Raw genomic sequence first — 19991 nt, 5'->3', positions numbered from 1 at the left:
CGGACCTAAAGTTGAAAAATTGGAAAATTTGATGTTCTTGAATGATTTCATGAATTTGAGGTTTAATTCGTAGTTGTTGACGTTATTTTGATTATTTGATCGCACGAGCAAGTCCGTAAGATGTTTTTAGGCTTGTGTGCATGTTTGGTTGGGAGCCCCGAGGGCATGGATGAGTTTTGGATAGGCCATGAGGTGCATTTAGACTTAGAGAAAATAGTTGCAGGTTGTACGTCTGGTGCTGGTCTCTGATCTCCCAATTGTGAGATCAGGTGATCACAAATGCGAGGTCTGTGAACTTGGGAATTGCGAGGGGCTCTTCGCAAATGCGAAGTAAGCCCTGGCCAGCCTTGCTCGCAATTTCGAGCATTTCTTCGCAAATGCGAAACACCCAGAAATCCCCAGTCGTCGCAAATGCGAGTTCACAATTGCGAACATTGATCGCAAATGCGAAGACTGATCGCTATTGCGACATCTGCGACCTGCTAAATCCTAACTTAGCCGAAAATTTCCCATTTTTCATACTCTTTCAAAACATAAACTCTCTTGGGCGATTTTCCAAAGAAAAGTTCTTCTCTAATGTAAGTCACTTCTAACTCGTTTTCTTCAATCTTCAACATCTTTTCACATGATTTAAACTTAAAATCAAAGGTTTTCATGGGAGAAATTGGGTGTTTTGGGTAGAACTTAGGTTTTTCAATTTTTGGGGATTTGGAACTCGATTTGAGGTCCGATTTCAAAACAAATTATATATTTGGGTTCGTGGGTGAATGGATAATCAGTTTTGGTTCGAACCTCGGGTATTGACCAGGTGGGCCCGGGGTCAATTTTTGACTTTTTGGGGGAAATCTTCATAAAACCTATTTTTCATGCATTAGAATTGATTTTTTTTAGCATTTATTGATATCGTTAAGTAAATTGTGGCTAGATACAAGCGAGTTGGTGGTGGAATCAAGAGGTAAAGCAGTAGTTGAGGTTTAATTGCTTCGTGGCCTTGAGGTAAGTGTTTGGTCTAACCTTAGCTTGAGAGATTAGGAGTTGTGTCTTAATTGCTATGTGTTAATTGTGGAGTACGACGTATAGGCATGGTGACGAGTATCTATACGTCGGTGTCAAGCATGCCTGTAAGTCTTGTATTATAATTGTTATGATTCTGTTGTAATTCATTCATGCCCAAATTGAGGATTATCATGGTTGGTTCCCTTGCGGGGATATTATTGTTTATAATATTATCTCCCTTGCCGGGATATTATTGTTTATGATATTGTCTCCCTTTCCGGGATATTATTGTTCACGATTTTGCTCCCTTGCCGGAATGTTGTTGTTATACTCTTGTTCCCTTGCCGGGATTCTTCTATGATTGATGTTGATTTGTAAATGGGAGCGAGTTGCACGCTTGCAACAAAATATATGAAATTGAAGCGGGTTGCACGCCTGCAACAAGATATATGAAATAGGAGCGGGTTGCATGCCTGCAATAAGATATATGAAATGGGAGCGGGTGACATGCCATCACGGTAATATTTGAAATGGGAGCGGGTTGCACGCATGCAATAAGATATATGAAATGGGAGCGGGTGGCGCGTCGCCACGGTAATATTTGAAATGGGATCGGGTTGCACGCCTGCAACAAGAAAGGAATGAAAGTGAATACTGTGTTTGTTTCCCTTATTCTTGTTGGTAGTTAAATCTTGGATTCTTTACATTCCTCTTTGGTATTTTGTTGTTATCTGATACTCCTCGTAGCATGCTTTCCCCCTCCCATCTTTAACTGTAAATATCTGCTTTTATTTTTCGATGTATATGATTTAACTACACAGGTTTATTTGGTAGTCTGGTCCTAGCCTCGTCACTATTTCGCCGAGGTTAGGCTAGGCACTTATTAGCACATGGGGTCGGTTGTGCTGATACTACACTTTGCACTGTGTGTAGATCCCGGTGCTGCAGCTTTTGAACCGCAGTGAGGGTACTGTTTTCAGTCCATTCAGGCGACCCGAGGTAGTCCTGTAAGCGTCCGCAGGCCCTGGCGTCTTCTTCTATCTTTCTATACCGTTTCTTCTATGTATTTCTGAAACAACTTGTATTTATCTTTCGAACCCTTATTTGTAGTATTCCTAGACAGTCTATGATATTGTGACACCAAATTCTGGGTAGAGTTGTATCTCGGATTTATGTATCAGTGTTTGGTTAGACTATTAAGTTTTTGTCTTCCCCACTTCTTGTTATTTTTAATGATTTCCTATGTTGGTCACCTATTATATTGATATGTTAAAAAGGCTAAGTAAAAAGTTTAATGAATCTATAATGCCCGACTTGCCTAGCTTTCACGAGTCGACGCCATTACGACTCCCGAGGGTGGGAAATCCGGGTCGTGACAAAGAGGAAGTTGGATTCACGATATTATATAAAAAGGCAAATATCTACTGCCTTCCTGCAGCCAAGGTAATTGGTTTCCCCTTTTCTATTTAATTTTCTTTTTGATAAATATATCATTTCTGTTATAAAATAAAAGCAATGCAGTAAAATGTAAACAAGAAGAGATAGAGAGAATGTAGAAGTGTTTTCTTCTTTCACTTTGGTGTAATTTTTATTGCAATTACATGGCCTTTTATAGGCATAAAAAGTAAAGATGATGGACATAAAATAGGAAATTTAATCTTTAAGTTATTCACAACATGGGCATCCAATGTAGCATCCAATGTAGTATCCAATGTAGTATCCAAAGTAGTATCCAATGTACAAACTATTCATAACACTCCCCTTGGATGTCCATGTAAGATAATGTGCCTCATTAAAAACTTACAAAAAAATATTGGGATGTACATAGTTATTTATAATATGCATTGTTTGTTGCCTCATTAAAAACCTTACCAGGAAAACCCAGTGGGACAAAACCTTGGTTAAGGAAAAGAGTGCAGCGTGTAGTTACTCCCCCTGATGAAAAATCACTTAATGTCTCGAAGACGACGCATTCCAATCTTATATATCAGCTTTTCAAATATTGAGGTTGGTAATGCCTTAGTGAACAGATCAGCCAAATTATCACTTGAACGAACTTGTTGTACATCTATTTCACCATTCTTCTGAAGATCATGAGTGAAAAAGAATTTCGGTGAAATGTGTTTTGTTCTATCTCCTTTGATATATCCTCCTTTCAATTGAGCTATGCATGCAGCATTGTCTTCATACAATATTGTTGGAATATTCTCTTTCGAAGAAAGACCACATGTTTGCTGAATGTGTTGAGTTATAGATCTTAACCAAACGCATTCTCGACTTGCTTCGTGAATGGCTATTATCTCTGCATGATTTGAAGAAGTAGCAACCATAGTTTGTTTTGTCGAACGCCATGATATGGCTGTACCTCCACTTGTAAATAAATAGCCTATCTGAGATCGACCTTTGTGTGGATCAGACAAATATCCTGCATCTGCATAACCAATCAATGATGGCTTGGATTCATTTGAATAAAATAAACCCATATCAATGGTCCCTTAGAGGTATCTGAATATATGTTTAATACCATTCCAGTGTCTTTGTGTTGGCGAAGTACTAAATCTTGCCAATAAGCTTACTGAGAAAGCTATATCTGGCCGGGAATTATTGGCAAGATACATTAATGCCCCAATTGCACTAAGATATGGTACTTCGGCACCAAGAAGCTCTTCATCATTTTCATGAGGTCAGAATGGATCTTTCTTTATATCAAGTGATCTCACAACCATCGGGGTACTCAATGGATGTGCTTTATCCATATAGAATCGCTTTAAAATCTTTTCGGTGTATGTCGATTGATGGACAAATATTCCATCTTTCATATACTCAATTTGTAGACCAAGACAAAATTTTGTCTTTCCAAGATCTTTCATTTCAAATTCTTTCTTCAAACAGTCTACTGTTTTTGGAAGCTCCTCAGGAGTTCCAATGATATTTAAATCATCAACATACACAGCGATTATAACAAATTCAGATCCAGACCTTTTTATAAAGACACAAGGACAAATTGGATCATTCTTGTACCCTTCTTTCAACAGGTATTCACTCAGGCGATTGTACCACATACGACCTGATTGTTTCAATCCGTATAAAGATTTCTGAAGCTTTATTGAACAAGTTTCTCGAAAACTTTTATATGCTTCTGGCACTTTAAATCCCTCAGGTACTTTCATAAAAATTTCGTTGTCTAATGATCCATACAAATAGGCTGTAACAACATCCATTAGATGCATATCAAGTTTTTCTTGCACTGCCATATTTATGAGATACCTGAAGGTGATAGCATCCACTACAGGAGAATATGTCTCCATATAATCAATTCCAGGCCTTTGGGAAAACCCTTGTGCCACAAGTCGTGCTTTATATCTAACGACTTCATTTTTATCATTTCGTTTTCGCACAAAAACCCATTTATACCCTACTGGCTTTATGCCTTCAGGTGTTCGAACTATGGGTCCGAAGACTTCACGTTTTCCAAGTGAAGTTAACTCTGCCTGGATAGCGTCTTTCCATTTTGGCCAATCATTTCTCTGTCTACATTCATTGACAGATTTTGGTTCAAGATCCTCATCTTGTTGCATTATTTCAACAGCAACATTATAAGCAAAAATGTTATCGATAACAATATTATTTCGGTTCCATCTTTTCCCGGTTGAGACGTAACTTATTGATATCTCTTCATTTTAATTATTTTTAGGTACCTGGACCTCCCCTAAGGTCTTATCATTTGTTACATCTTGGGGCTCTTCTTGAGCCACTACCTCTGTGTTATGTTCACTTTGATCACTTGCTCCTTTTCTTTTTCGAGGATTTTTATCTTTAGAACCGATTGGTCTACCACGTTTCAAGCATAGATTAGACTCATTTGCTTTAATTAATTATTCTGTCGGGATATCAACTCGAATTGGAGCATTAGCAGTTGGAATATGTGACTTAGTCACCCTTGGTAGGTTAGTGAATGCATCTGGCAATTGATTTGCAATATTTTGTAAATGAATAATCTTTTGAACCTCTTGTTCATATTGATTTGTTCGAGGATCTAAATGAGACAGTGATAATGCATTCCAATCTATCTTCTTTTTCAGCTGCTTATTTTCTCCCCCTAATGTTGGATATACTGATTCATTAAAATGGCAATCAGAAAATCTTGCCGTAAATAAATCTCCAGTCATCGGCTCTAGATATTTTATAATAGAAGGAGATTCATATCCAACATATATCCTCAACCTTCTTTGAGGACCCATCTTTGTGCATTGTGATGGAGCAATTGGAATATATATCGCATAACCAAAGATCCTAAGATGGGAAATATTTGGCTCCTGACCAAAAACCAATTGCAATAGGGAGACTTTATGATAACTTGTAGGCCTTATCCACACAAGTGCTGCTGCGTGCAAAATAGTATGACCTCATACTGAAATGGGAAGTTTTGTTCTCATAAGCATTGGTCTAGCAATTAATTGGAGGCGTTTGATCAATGATTCTGCTAGACCATTTTATGTATGAACATGAGCAACCGGATGCTCAATTGTTATCCCAGTTGAAATACAATAATCATTAAAGGCTTGGGATGTAAACTCACCGGCATTATCAAGAGGAATTGTCTTAATTGCATAATCTGGAAATTGTGCTCTTATCTTTATTATTTGAGCCAACAATTTCGCAAATGCAATATTGCGAGTTGATAGTAAGCACACATGTGACCATCTTGTAGATGCATCTACCAAAACCATATAATATTTGAATGGTCCACATGGAGGGTGAATGGGCCCACATATATCACCCTGTATACGTTCCAGAAATGCAGGGGATTCCATCCTAACTTTAATAGTTGATGGTCTAATAATTAATTTTCCTTGAGAACACGCAGCACAAGAGAATTCCTTAAATTGAAGAATCTTCTGATTCTTCATTGCATGTCCATGTGAATTCTCAATTATTTTACGCATCATATTAGAACCAGGATGGCCCAACCGGTCATGCCAAATAATAAAATTATCTTGATTAGTAAACTTCTCGTTTACTACGGCATGTGTTTCAATCCTGCTAATACTTGTGTAGTATAAGCCGGAGGAAAGAGCAGGTAACATTTCAAGCACATATTTCTTACCGGACATTATTGTAGTAATATAAAGATATTCAATCTTTTCATCATTTGTAGTCTCAATATGATAGCCATTTTGGCGAATATCTTTGAAACTTAATAAGTTTCTTTGAGATTTACTACAATATAGTGCTTCATCAATAGCCAAATTTGTTCCTCCTGGTAGTAATAAATTGGCTCTTCCAGAACCTTCAATTAATCTTGTACTACCGGATATTGTATTAACATTCGCTTCTTTCATTACCAAATAAGAGAAATATCTCTTATCTTTTAAAATAGTGTGTGTTGTAGCACTATCCAGAAGACATATATCATCTTTATTAATCTTGAGTCCAACTGAAGACTGGGGAATTTTCATATTCTTCATAAAAAAGACAAATAATACATCATAAGAAATATGAAAGACAAGCAGGAAAAAAACATTAAGAAATACATTAGAAATGTAGAAACTAGCAACACATGATGCATTAGGAAAATACACTCAAGAAAAATAAACTAGTTGCAAACATAAACATAACAACTTTTATAGCTTCATTCCCCAGTAAGATGATTAGTTCTTCAGTCAATATCCTCAAAGAAGTCCCCAACTTCTAAATGAGTAATATTTGTTAGGCCTTCAAAATCATCATCTTTATATGCAAGATGTGCCTTAGAATCATATTTATTTGAGGGACCTGCTTCATCATCATTATTTTGAAAGGTCAAGTGTGCCTCCACATTATTTTCTTTTTTCTTGAGGGAGGCTTGATAAAGTTTGACAAAATGTTCTGGCGTACGACAAATGCGTGCCCAATGACCTCTCATACCACATCGGTGACACATACTAGCTTTACCTTTTGAATGATTAATTTGAGAACCCTTATTGTTCTCCAATTTATTTCCACCATAATGACGATAATTGTTTCGCCCCCTGCCACGTCCACGTTTACGACCATGTCCACGACCACGGTAATTATTTTGTTTTCTTTCAAACTTATCATATGTTGCTACAGCATTCACTTCCGGAAATGGAGCTGACCCAGTGGGACGGGCTTCATGATACTTCAATAATAAAGTATTATTCTGCTCAGCCACAAGTAGGCATGTGATTAACTCAGAATATTTCTTAAAACCTTTTTCACGGTATTGTTGTTGTAGCACCACATTTGAAGCGTGAAAAGTAGAAAATATTTTTTCCAATAAGTCCTCATCTGTGATAGTGTCTCCACATAATTTTAATAGAGAACTTACTTTAAAGATAGCAGAATTATACTCACTTACGGTTTTAAAGTCTTGCAACCTTAAATGTATCCACTCATACCGAGCTTTCGGTAATACCGTAAGTTTTAGGTGGTCATATCGATCCTTCAAATTAATCCATAATTCAAGTGGATCTTTTACGGTTAAATATTCAGTTTTTAACCCTTCATGTAGATGATGACGAAGGAAAATCATGGCCTTCGCTTTATCCTGATTTGATGCTTCATTTCCTTGTATAATAGTATTTCCAAGACCTTTAGCGTCAAGGTGAATTTCAGCATCAAGAACCCATGATAAATAGTTCCTCCCGGTGATGTCAAGTGCCACAAATTCAAGTTTTGATAAATTTGACATAGTGAAAACTATCATAAAAGATGAATAAGTTAGAGAAATAATTATAATAATAAACAATTAATGAAAACAAAACGATTAAGGTAAAAGAAATGAAAATAGAGCTATATCATGTTAACAATCTACTATTTCATTTTATTCTTGCCATAAAGTAGAAATTACATACTTGTTTCATTTCACTTTATATTATTGATATATATGTGTTAATAGAACTGAACGTGACTAACATTATTTATATGTTCCAATAAATATAAAGTAATTAAACTATAAAATTATTGCTTGTCAATTTATTTCTCACAGTTCTTCAAAATGCCTTAAAGATATGTTTTGATCTAGGGAGTCCATGAATATTATAAGTATGACATTAGTGCATAGCTAGTTTGATGACTTTGAGGTCCTCTAAGAGTTGAGCACGGAAGGAAATAGTTATTTTATCACTGCAATGTACTTAAACTATTTAAGATGCCCAAGCGCACAAGTAATCTGCAAACAATGAGCATATGATATGTATGCCATAAATAAAATGATTATAATGATACATACCTTAATAAAATATGGCTCAACTTAGCGGGAGTTAAGAATAAAATTAGAGCTTCGTGCTAATAACGTGTTATAAAATAAAAGCAATGCAGTAAAATGTAAACAAGAAGAGATAGAGAGAATTGAGAAGTGTTTTCTTCTTTCACTTTGGTGTAATTTTTCATTGCAATTACATGACCTTTTATAGGCATAAAAAGTAAAGATGATGGACATAAAATAGGAAATTTAATCTTTAAGTTATTCACAACATGTGCATCCAATGTAACATCCAATGTAGTATCCAATGTAGTATCCAAAGTAGTATCCATTGTACAAACTATTCATAACAATTTTATACATTTTAGAAAACCCAGTAGTAACAATAATTCACTTCACTTGACTAGGTCCAATACTAATAATCTTATCGAGCAGACCCCATCTCATACAAACTGTTCCAAACCAATAATTCTTATCTCTTCCAACACCAATAATTCTTAGGAGTAGAGCCCATCTCATACAGTAGTACTATTTTTGATTAGTACAATTGTTGTCTGTGACTAAGAAAATTACTGGGATTTTAGCTGTCTCTTGTGTACATATTACAGTGGAATTTGGTGCACGGAGAGTGTGTGGTCTTTGAAGGAATTTCTTATTTCCTTCTATTAAAGTCCAAATAAAACAAAATAAAAATAATTCAAATCAACGGGAGTAGAGCATTAAGAAGAAGCTTCAAATAATTTCCTACCACATTAAATATTACAGTATGTATCACTTGACTAGGTCCTATACCAATAATTCTATGGAGTAGAGCCCAACTCATTCAAACTTTTCTTATTTGAAGTGCTACTAATTGTTTATTTCTTTCTCTCCTATTATCGTCAGTTGATCTCTTACCACAATTACAATTTATCCACGTATAGGTTTTATTTTCTTTTCAGAAAATTCATTGAATCAATGGAATCATCTTCTGCTTCTGCGAGTACTTCACAGTTTTTTCGATGGAACTACGATGTTTTTCTAAGTTTTAGAGGTGTAGATACACGGAAATCATTTACGAGTCACCTGGGCGAAAACTTGAATATGAGGGGAATAAAAACCTTTCAAGATGATAAAAGTCTAGAGCATGGCGCATCCATCCCAGATGAACTCTGTAAAGCTATCGAGGAGTCTCAATGTGCACTCATCATTTTCTCAAAGAATTATGCAACATCGAGGTGGTGCTTGAATGAACTAGTGAAAATCATGGATTGCAAGTCCCAGTTTGGACAAACTGTCATACCGGTCTTCTATGATGTGGATCCATCACATGTTCGGAATCAGAGGGAGAGCTTTGCTGAAGCATTTGCCAAACATGAAACAAAGTATAAGGATAATGTCGAGGGAATGCAAAGATGGAGGATTGCTTTAACTGCAGCGGCCAATCTCAAAGGCTGTGATATTCGTGACAAGTGAGTTAAAAACACATAATTGCTCATAAAAATGGAGTAATTTCCATTCAGTTTTGGATGATTATGTGAAGACTAATACATATTCTACTATAGAACAAAGAATCTATACCTCCAAAATGAGTTAAACGGAATCGACATTAAACTTGGCCATAGATTTTGGCTATTTTTAAATAAAATAAATTGAAAACACTATTTATTTCATGGAACATGACCGTTTTTGAAACAAATTTAATTTTTTTTTCAAGTTACCAAAAACTGGTTTAGGACATTTTTTGGTGAATTTTTCTCTTCCACACACAAAATTTCAAGTTCTTTTCTCCAAATAAAATGCATGTCCAAACAACTTCAACTTCTAAAACTTATTTTTCAAAAATTCGTTTTTCAAATTACAGCTAAATCTATGTCCAAACTCTAACTAAATAAATATATCATATTTACAAAAATAAAAATAAAAAGGTGGAAACTTAATCACTTTGTTTTGCTAAAAGTACTGCATGCACAATCTAATTTCATTGATTGTCATTTAAAGGTTAAAAACTATTTTTATTTTATATTTCCTGAAAAAAAGAATAATGGTTGATTATGTATGTTTTTATCGGTAAGAACGGATAGTTCCTATCAATTTATTTACTCAATGACATTATTACGTAGATAATATTTTGATTGATAATTCAGGAGATTGATTTATGTGCACAGTCCTTTTTATCATAATTCTTCACTCTACATTGTGAAATACCTCTTGTAATTCTTGACTATTTACCTGTATATATCGGCAATCTTCTTAAATTTTGTAGGACTGAAGCAGACTGTATTCGACAGATTGTTGACCAAATCTCCTCCAAATTATGCAAGATTTCTTTATCTTATTTGCATAACATTGTTGGAATAAATACCCATTTAGAGGAAATAGAATCCCTACTAAGGATAGGAATCAATGATGTTCGGATTGTGGGGATCTGGGGCATGGGGGGAGTGGGTAAAACGACAATAGCTAGAGCTATGTTTGATACTCTTTTAGGAAGAAAGGATAGTTCCTATCAATTTGATGGTGCTTGTTTCCTTAAGGATATTAAAGAAAACAAACGTGGAATGCATTCTCTTCAAAATACCCTTCTCTCTCAACTTTTAAGGGAAAATGCTAATTACAATAATGAGGATGACGGAAAGCACCAAATGGCTAGTAGACTTCGTTCTAAGAAAGTCCTAATTGTGCTTGATGACATAGATGATAAAGATCATTATTTAGAGCATTTAGCAGGTGATCTTGATTGGTTTGGTAATGGCAGTAGAATTATTGTAACAACTAGAGACAAGCATTTGATTGGGAAGAATGATGTAATATATGAAGTGACTGCACTACCTGATCATGAATCAATTCAATTGTTCTACCAGTATGCTTTCAAAAAAGAGGTTCCAGATGAGTATTTTAAGAAGCTTTCATTGGAGGTCATAAATCATGCTAAAGGCCTTCCTTTAGCCCTCAAAGTGTGGGGTTCTTCCTTACATAAGATGGATATAACTGTGTGGAAAAGTGCTATAGAGCAAATGAAGAATAATCCTAATTCAAAAATTGTTCAAAAACTCAAAATTAGTTATGATGGATTAGAGTCCATGCAACAAGAGATTTTTCTGGATATAGCATGCTTCTTACGCGGGGAAGAAAAAGATTACATCATGCAAGTTCTCAAGAGTTGTTATTTTGGAGTTGAATATGGATTGGATGTCCTAATCAGAAAATCTCTTGTGTTCATCACTGAAGATGGTAAAATTGATATGCATGACCTAATACAAGAAATGGGTAGATATATAGTGAACTTTTCAAAGGATCCGGGAGAACGCAACAGACTATGGCTCGCCAAGGATTTTGAAGACGTGATGATCAATAATACGGTTAGTTAGCTAAACAATGCGAGATTATTTGATTACTAATTTTCATATTACAAAGACATATAGGGCAGTCAATTTCAATTATTTATTCATCTTGCTTCATACTCTTGCAGGTACGTAATTTCAGTTGTTTACTTTAGTTAGTAGGAGAAGCAAAAGTAATATTAATTGCCTAATTAGTTTTAAAAAAGACATTAATTGCCTAAATCATTAAGTAGCATCTTTAATTTACGTTGCGTAATTTGTTTTTCTTATATTTTTTAGCGATTGATTAGTCCAGCTAGGAGCCACTTAATCTGTTTGATCCAATTTTATGCTTTGGACTAACTTGAAAATTTTATGACATTTTATTACATAATAACTCAAGCAGAGAGTCAGTTTACCATTTTTTTAAAAGTCACTACAATTTATTGGTATTGTTTTAATTACAGTTTCTTTTTATCGCAACATTAAAAGCTTAAAAACTTGACTCTAATGAACTTCTAAGAGAAATGTAACATTAGAAAATAGAACTATAGAATTAATTGCAAAAAATATTTTTCTAAAGTAACATCAGTATTTCCTAATAATCTTCTTACCAGGGTACCATGGCAGTGGAAGCAATTTGGGTTTGTGAGGCCATGAATTGGGATACAATTCGTACACTACACTTAGGCAATGAGGCTATGAAAAATATGAAAAGGCTTAGGATATTAACCATAATGAGGTTGTGGTCCTTTGATGGCTCCATTGAGTATCTGCCCAACAGCTTGCGTTGGTTTGTCTTTGGTGGCTATCCTTGGGAGTCATTCCCAGCTGAATTTGAACCCAAAAAGCTTGTTCACCTTGCACTCACATCCAGTTCACTGTGTTATTTATGGACGGGAACAAAGGTACAATAGTTGAGTCTTATTTTACTTTTATTTTTCTTTCTAACTATCTTTTATCTTTTAATTTAGTGATAATGAACAAATATTATTGCTTTTGTCACGTATTATTTGAGGTACTTTCTATTTTTGCTTGAATTACGATGCATGTCTTTAAATGAACAAAAGTTATTAATTCCCTAGGCTCAAATTAATGTATTTCCATCTCAAAAAGTTTATTGTAATTTATATTATTTGGGGTTGTTCTCTCAATATTATTGTAAAATCTCTCTATCTTTTTTCTTTAAATCATTCCATTATCATTTTAACTAAGAAGCTCAACTTAAAAACTCATTCAATTATTTCTAATAATAATATTAGATTCATATGAATTTCATCCTAGGTTGTATGTAGTGGGACGGAACTCGGAAGGAATAATTATTAGTAAAACACAGGGAGTTTATTATGTACAACTATTTTCTCGAATGACCTATATGCTTTCATACATTGCTTCCGGATTTAATATTTGGGTTTTCCCATTTTATATTACACTTTTTTAAAGAATCAAACACTTTTCTCTTTGCTACAGTTTTTTCCAATCATTTTAATTAAATTTAACAATATTTTTTATTTATAAAATATTTTTATTTAGTTTCTGAACATGTAATTTTTCATGTATAATAAATAAACTTCTAATTTCACACTAAATAATGCGTTGGACCTCATAATTCAAATGCTATCAGTCATTTGTTGTCGAGGGAGTAATAAGTACTTTTTAGGAATGCTAGCAACAAGTAATTAAGAAATCAAGAAAACAGAGGTCATTTGATGCCCACAAATACAAATGAAAAAATAAAACAGTTTCTAAATTTATAGATAGCCCCACTAACCAAATATTTTATTATTGGAATCCAGCAGAACAGCAAAATAGGTTCTTTCTTTTTTCTCATTCTGTCTGTGTTCTGAACAGGATTTGCCGTCTCTACGGAGGATAGATCTCATGCGGTCTAAAAGACTGATGCAAACACCAGATTTCACGGGGATGCCAAATTTGGAGTATGTGAATTTTTATAAATGTAGTAATCTTGAAGAGGTTCACCATTCCATGGGATGTTGCAGAAAACTCATTCGGTTAAGTTTGGGTTATTGTAAAAGCCTTAAGAGGTTTCCATGTGTTAACGTGGAATCTCTTGAATCTCTCAGTTTAGGATATTGCTCAAGTTTAGAGAAATTTCCAGAAATCCACGGGAGAATGAAGCCGGAGATACAGATTCACATGCTAGGCTCTGGGATAAGGGAACTACCATCCTCATATTTTCAGTACCAAACTCATATTACCGACCTACATTTGAGCTTTATGAAAAACCTTGTTGCTCTTCCAAGCAGCATCTGTAGGTTGAAAAGTTTGGTTAGTCTAAATGTGTGGGGTTGCCAAAAACTGGAAAGTTTGCCAGAAGAGATAGGGGATTTAGACAACTTGGAGGAGCTTTATGCCCGCTGTACTCTAATTTCACGACCTCCGTCTTCCATCGTACACTTGAACAAACTTAAAATCTTGAAGTTTGGAGGCTTCAAAGATGGAGTGTACTTTGAGTTCCCTGCGGTGGCTGCAGGATTACGATCATTGGAAGATTTGGATCTCAGTGAGTGCAATCTAATAGATGGAGGACTTCCGGAAGATGTTGGATCCTTATCCTCTTTGAAAGAGTTGGATCTCAGTAGAAATAATTTTGAGCATTTGCCTCGAAGCATAGCCCAACTTGGTGCTCTTCAATCCTTAAACTTATCAAATTGCGAGAGGCTTACACAGCTACCAGAACTTCCCCCTGAATTAAATTTATTGCATGTAGATTGTCATATGGCTCTGAAATTTATCAATTATTTAGTAACAAAGAGAAAGAAACTACAGAGAGTGATATTCCCTTATGATGAGGATGATGAGGATGATGCACACAATGATACTAAATATAATTTGTTTGCACATGCCCTGTTTCATAATATCTCTTCCTTGAGGCATGACATCTCTGCTTCAGATACCTTGTCCGAAAATGTGTTTACCATTTGGAATCCTAAGAAGAAGATCCCAAGTTGGTTCCTCCTTCAGGGAACGAATAGTAGTGTATCGGTCAATTTGCCTGAAAATTGGTATATACCTGATAAATTTTTGGGATTTGCTGTATGTTACTGTGGCAGCTTAATTGACACCACAGCTCAATTGATTCCCGAATGTGATGATGGGATGTCGTGCATGACCCAGAAACTTGCCTTATCAGAATGTGATACAGAATCATCCGACGACTCAGAACGGTATACACCAATTCATTTTTTCTTGGTACCTCTTGCAGTCTTATGGGATACATCTAAGGCAAATGGCAAAACACCAAATGACTATGAGATTATTAGGATATCTTTTTCTGGAGAAATGAAGGACTATGGACTTCGTTTGTTGTATAAAGAAGAAGCTGATGATGAGGCCTTGTCACAAATGAGGGAAAATAACAATGAAACAACAGAACATTCCACTGGGATAAGGAGTAGCAGATCTGACCATAGTGAACACCATGACTCCGTGACCGATGAATCCAGTTGCTGCTGTCACATACTGTAATAACATTAGAAACAAAGGTCACACTCTAATGAAAGTAACTTGCAAGTTTTGAAGCGCTTTGCTCTAAAGTCGGTGGCATTGCCTATGAAGAGCATATGTTTCCTTTGTTTGTAGCAGAACAACTGGACTCTTGGCCTGAGAAAGAGATTCGCGAGAGAACTTACTTGGGTATGCTATAATCCATTCTTTTTAAATCTACATATATCTATACTATTTACTGGTCTTATTAGTAAAGGTGACGTGACGCCTCTCTTACACCAGAATAATAGTCTTGTGAAATGAAATCACATCTTCGCGTTTGCTGACAGGTAAAAACCAATTGCAGATGAATGTTGGCGAAGCAAGAAAGCTGTGCCAAAAATGGATGGATGAAAGAAGCCTTGGAACTGTTCTTCCTTTGGGATGTAGAGCTCAACTAGTCTTGTATTCTCTTCATCAGAAACTGATGTTCACCTAAAATATTGTGTTTTCTTTTTTCATAAAAAATTCCTGAAAAGGAAAAATCTGTTTCATTTGGAACATCAATCACAGAAGTACATGCATGTTAAGCTTTCCAAAACTTCAAAACCTTTTTCAGAACCAATTAAGGACTCACAAAATAGACTAACTTCTGCCATATAAGAAGGATGAAAAGAAAAATCGGTTAAATAGAGTAAAATAGGATTGCTAATGATGCAATTAATTACTTTCAAACTAGATCTTTGAATAAAAAATCTTGATTATCTATATGTCTCACCAGAATCCATTTCGGATGAGGATGTTTTAGCTATATTCATAAACCGAATCTCCATTTATCTGATTTACCTTGGTGACAGATCAAAAAGATGATTTGTTTATAAAACTTTTTGCATCTTTTCAATGATAATTATGTGATTATAAATTTTTTTATCTTCATATGGAATATATACGCAACGTGCTTGCCCAAAAACTAGTAGAGCAAAATAAGAGCGAGCTATTTTTAAGTTTAAATTTTTTAACAAATTATAGCACTTATGTTATTATTGTTATGAAAATTAAAAATTAACGGTTATCCACAAAGCCACACTTGATGTTCAGATTTCAGATCAATAGAACTTATACCTTATAAACACATTTCTCTATTATCATTTCAAGATAAGAAAAGACAATAGAAAGGACTAATCTTTATTCTATTATGAATTGACACAGCTCACCATTTTCATGAATTTATAAACAGAAAAGTGTTTTAAAGAAGTTTTTAGTTTTAATCACTTTTTTTCCAAGAAACCAGAGACTGAGGGTGACAAAGGTCTAGTCTTTATTATGTTAAGAACTTAGAGAGTTCACTTTATTATAAATTTATGAAAAGAAAAGTGTTTTTAGGTGTTAATCACTTTTTTTTCAAGAAACCAGAGACTTAGAATGAAAAGGTCAAATATTTATTCTGTTAAGAACTTACCCAGTTCACTTTATTCATGAGTTTATGAAAAGAAAAGTGTTTGAATGTATCTATCTAAGCCTCGAGGTGTGCGCAAGCTGCTCGGACACCACCATTATAAAAAAGAAAGTGTCTAATGAAGTATTTAGCTGTTAGTCACATTTTGTTCAATGATAAGTTGTATGCAGAAGGAAAAAGATTGTTCCTCGAAGTTGTATGCAACACTAAACAATTGATGTTTCATTTTATTGTTTCCAGTCTTTATTATCTTTCTTGTGCCTTGATTCTTTCTTGTTTCCCGTCTTTATTATCTTTCGTCCTTTTGATGTTTTGCAGTGTATTACCTTTCATTCGTTAAAGAATTTTAGAGTTGCAATCTCAACATGTCAGTTCGCTTCCCTCAGGACATGTAAAAGGTGTCTCATAGAATCTTAAACCAGTCCATCAAAATTGCAGTCTTTATACACTAGCAATGAAAGGCAATATGTTTCTTTGCAATTTGAGAAAATGCCTAAAAATCAACTAGAGGAAGAAAGTACATATTTTTTCGGCCTCGAGGATCTGTCATGAGTAATGGAAATTACAAACGGAACATGAGTAAGCTTCATCTGTGTGACATTCAAAGATGACCTGTGCCAAGTTCAACAGCTTTGTTGAAAAATGCAAGTTCAGGCTCAGAGATAGAAACAGATTTCCGGGTATCCTAAACTGATAAACGTACAGAGACCTGATCCGAAATGTTTTTCCATTTGCAATGTTATCTAAATATGCAGGGAAAACAGTTCCGGGTGTTTGTACTTCATCAGTTGGTTTTTGTGGGGTTTGGTAGGGCAACTCTTTGACGCATAATAGTTGCAAGAAAACTCAGGCTGCTTCGAGTCTTGACAGTGCAGATGAAAAGCTTTTTGTAAAAGCATGTGTACATGTAAAAGAAAACTCATGTCGCGGCCAAAATACATAAAGAAAGGAGACTTTTTTCAAAGTGGTTTAGGTAGCTCAATTAGACTGAAAATCATTGTGTGGTTTGAATTCTCACCAAAGAAAAGGATGCGAGGTGGAGGAATTGGTCAACTCATCAGACTCATGACCTAAAAAATACAGGTTCGAATCCTGTTCCCGCCTAATCAATGGAACATTGTTCACTAGGATAGAAGGCAGATAATGCAAATTGACAAAGTGACGTTAAGCATTCCTAGTGGTACAAAAAGAGGGGTCATGATAATATCATCTATGTCTGTACTGCTCTTCGTTGAGTAGATTTGATAAGACATCATATCAGGACATAATCGATGTGACCACTCCCTTGGGCTTGCCGCCCTGCTCTTCGAGTTTTGGCTTGCAAGTATATGTTGGAATTTGGTGCAGGGAGGGTGGGTGGTCTCAATTGAGGTTCTCCACAAACTTTTTGGTGTACATATTACAGTAGTTGATTCTTCTGAGTAAATTAATGTTCAGGCATGTATAGAATTCCTAGAAGTTGGAGAATGTGTTCATCTTTTCTGCCTTTGTATGGCTTAACTGACTTATCACAAGCACCTTATTTTCTAAACTTCTCCTGTTTTAAATTAGCTTTACTGTGGATTTACCTGCAGTTGCAATCACTTAAACTGGAGCTTGAAGAATCAAAGGTTAGGTTATATCAGTTGTCTTTCATTGACAATCCTATATGTTTCTCTGGGATGTTTCAAACATTACGAAACTGATTTTTGACTGCACATGGATTATCAGTTGCATTTACTTTTTCATTTGCATCTGCGTAGAACATTATATGAAGCTCCCATAATTTATTTATTGGTGTTTCATACTGTCAGTATAACATAATTTAATGCTTAACATTTTAATTTCAGGAAGCCTATCAAAAACATTTTGAGGAATGGCGTCAAAGTCAATCTGATTCCAAGGATGGTAGCTCAACCAAGTATCACTCAATGATGTAGCTTCAATATGGACGCAGGTGGTTGGTGGTGCAAAGAAAGATAGAACCTACAGTCTTGGATCACAACATATTATTGACTAGTGATGCGAGTTATTCGCAGAATCACGAAGAGGTGGAAGAATTACGAAAAAAAGATGAAGAGTTGAAGGAGGAACGGGAAAAATATCTCGCAAATTTTAACAAATTGCAGAGTTTAGTGGAGAAACTTATGAGCATGCGTCAATTTGATCCTTTGAATGGAGAGGATGACAGGGATAATGAGTTTTAGTTTGTTGTGGTTGTGATGTTTGAGACATTGTTATTTGTTGTGGTTGGATGTTTACACTTGACTATGATTGTAATGTTTTAGACTAGATTGAATGGTGCTTGGATGTTTAACTTGTGTTTGGATATTTTTGTTACAAATATTTATGTTTTCTATAATTGTTTGCATTTTATGGATTTGATTAGTTGAAATAGTGGATTGATTGGTTGGGATGGTGGATTAATTGTTTAGTTGATGTATATTTGAATTGGCACGTGGTGGTTTTTAAAACAATTGAAATTTGTCAAAAAATTCCCAGCTTTCCGACCACGGTAGTCGCAAAGTGCTTCAAAATTTTCCAGATTCAGGACATTTGCGACTGTTGTAGTGGGAAAATTAAATAAAAAATAATATTAAATTAGATTTGCGACCGCAGTAGTGGGAAATATAAATAAATAAATAATATTAAATTAATTTTGCGACCGCAGTAATGGGAAATATAAATAAATAAATAAATAATATTAAATTAATTTTGTGACCACAGTGATGGAAAAACTCAAATAAAATAAAAATATCTTATATTATTTGCGACCACTCAGGTGAGAAAGAATAAAGAAAATTATAACTATATATACTAGTGGGAAAGTTAATATAAAATCAAAATTTAATTTAAATCGATTGTGTCCGCGTCAGTCGTACAGTTGGCGACATTTATTATTTGTTTTTCTATTTTGACTTTGCAACCGTTGTAGTCGCAAATTCAGACCATCTATTTTGCGACTACAATTTTTCGGTCCGAATGTAGTCGGAAATTAGCATTTTCTGACCGCATTCCAAACAATCAACTAATATTTATGCACCTTTTCTTCTTGGTTCTTGAACAAGTCGAGTTCTCCTTTGAACGACAAATATTTAGTTATCAATTATGTGTCATGCTATGATAGGGAAATCTATGTCCTTTCAGGATATTGTCGAGCTAATAGCTAGTGTGCTTTTAATGGATAAATTTACAGGTTCTGTATATTGGAATTTTAGGACAGAGAAAGCAGAGTACAAGGACTTCAGACCTGTCCAGGCTCTCCAATTGGAAAATTAGATATGTCACAATAGCATCTTACATAATCAAGAAGCATATATTTCAATTCCAAACCATGACGAAATCTATACGATGTATATTCTGTCTTATGGTTTTATTCTTTGTTTTTGCGTAGTTTGTTACTGAGAAGACATTAGTCTGATGCTCCTGGAGTAAAAGCTGAATACCTCTTGTGATGGATTATTATATGCAGCGGAAGCAATCCCAGTATCAAAATCACATGTAATTTAGACAACTAGCATAAACGGGATTTCACGGGTTACCTCTTGAAGCGTGAACATATCTCTTCTACCACGTGAGCCTTCAGTTCCATAACTTCTCAATG

At 34.9% G+C, this 19991-nt stretch overlaps 1 protein-coding gene across 4 annotated transcripts; it reads left to right on the top strand.

The window, feature by feature from the left end:
• The first annotated feature begins 8988 nt into the window (after nucleotides 1-8988).
• On the top strand, nucleotides 8989-16745 carry LOC104228018 (TMV resistance protein N-like). Of its 4 annotated transcripts, XR_011399975.1 has the most exons (6): nucleotides 8989-9654; nucleotides 10449-11544; nucleotides 12123-12413; nucleotides 13357-15162; nucleotides 15303-15417; nucleotides 16727-16745. XR_011399975.1 is itself a non-coding variant. In XM_009780403.2 (4 exons), the coding sequence occupies exons 1-4, from the start codon at nucleotides 9161-9163 to the stop codon at nucleotides 14992-14994; spliced, it is 3519 nt and encodes a 1172-aa protein (XP_009778705.1). In that variant the 5' UTR covers nucleotides 8989-9160; the 3' UTR covers nucleotides 14995-15165. The 4 variants fall into 4 exon arrangements, 1 of the variants encoding a protein (XP_009778705.1); XR_711234.2 differs by lacking the exon at nucleotides 16727-16745 and having other exon boundaries at nucleotides 15320-15499; XR_711233.2 differs by lacking the exon at nucleotides 16727-16745 and having other exon boundaries at nucleotides 15303-15499.
• Nucleotides 16746-19991: the final 3246 nt, after the last annotated feature.

Source organism: Nicotiana sylvestris, chromosome 5 (assembly GCF_000393655.2).
Source record: "Nicotiana sylvestris chromosome 5, ASM39365v2, whole genome shotgun sequence".
NCBI classification, from domain to species: domain Eukaryota; kingdom Viridiplantae; phylum Streptophyta; class Magnoliopsida; order Solanales; family Solanaceae; genus Nicotiana; species Nicotiana sylvestris.
The sequence above is the reverse complement of the archived record's forward strand: the minus strand, read 5'-3'. Positions and strand labels throughout refer to the sequence as shown.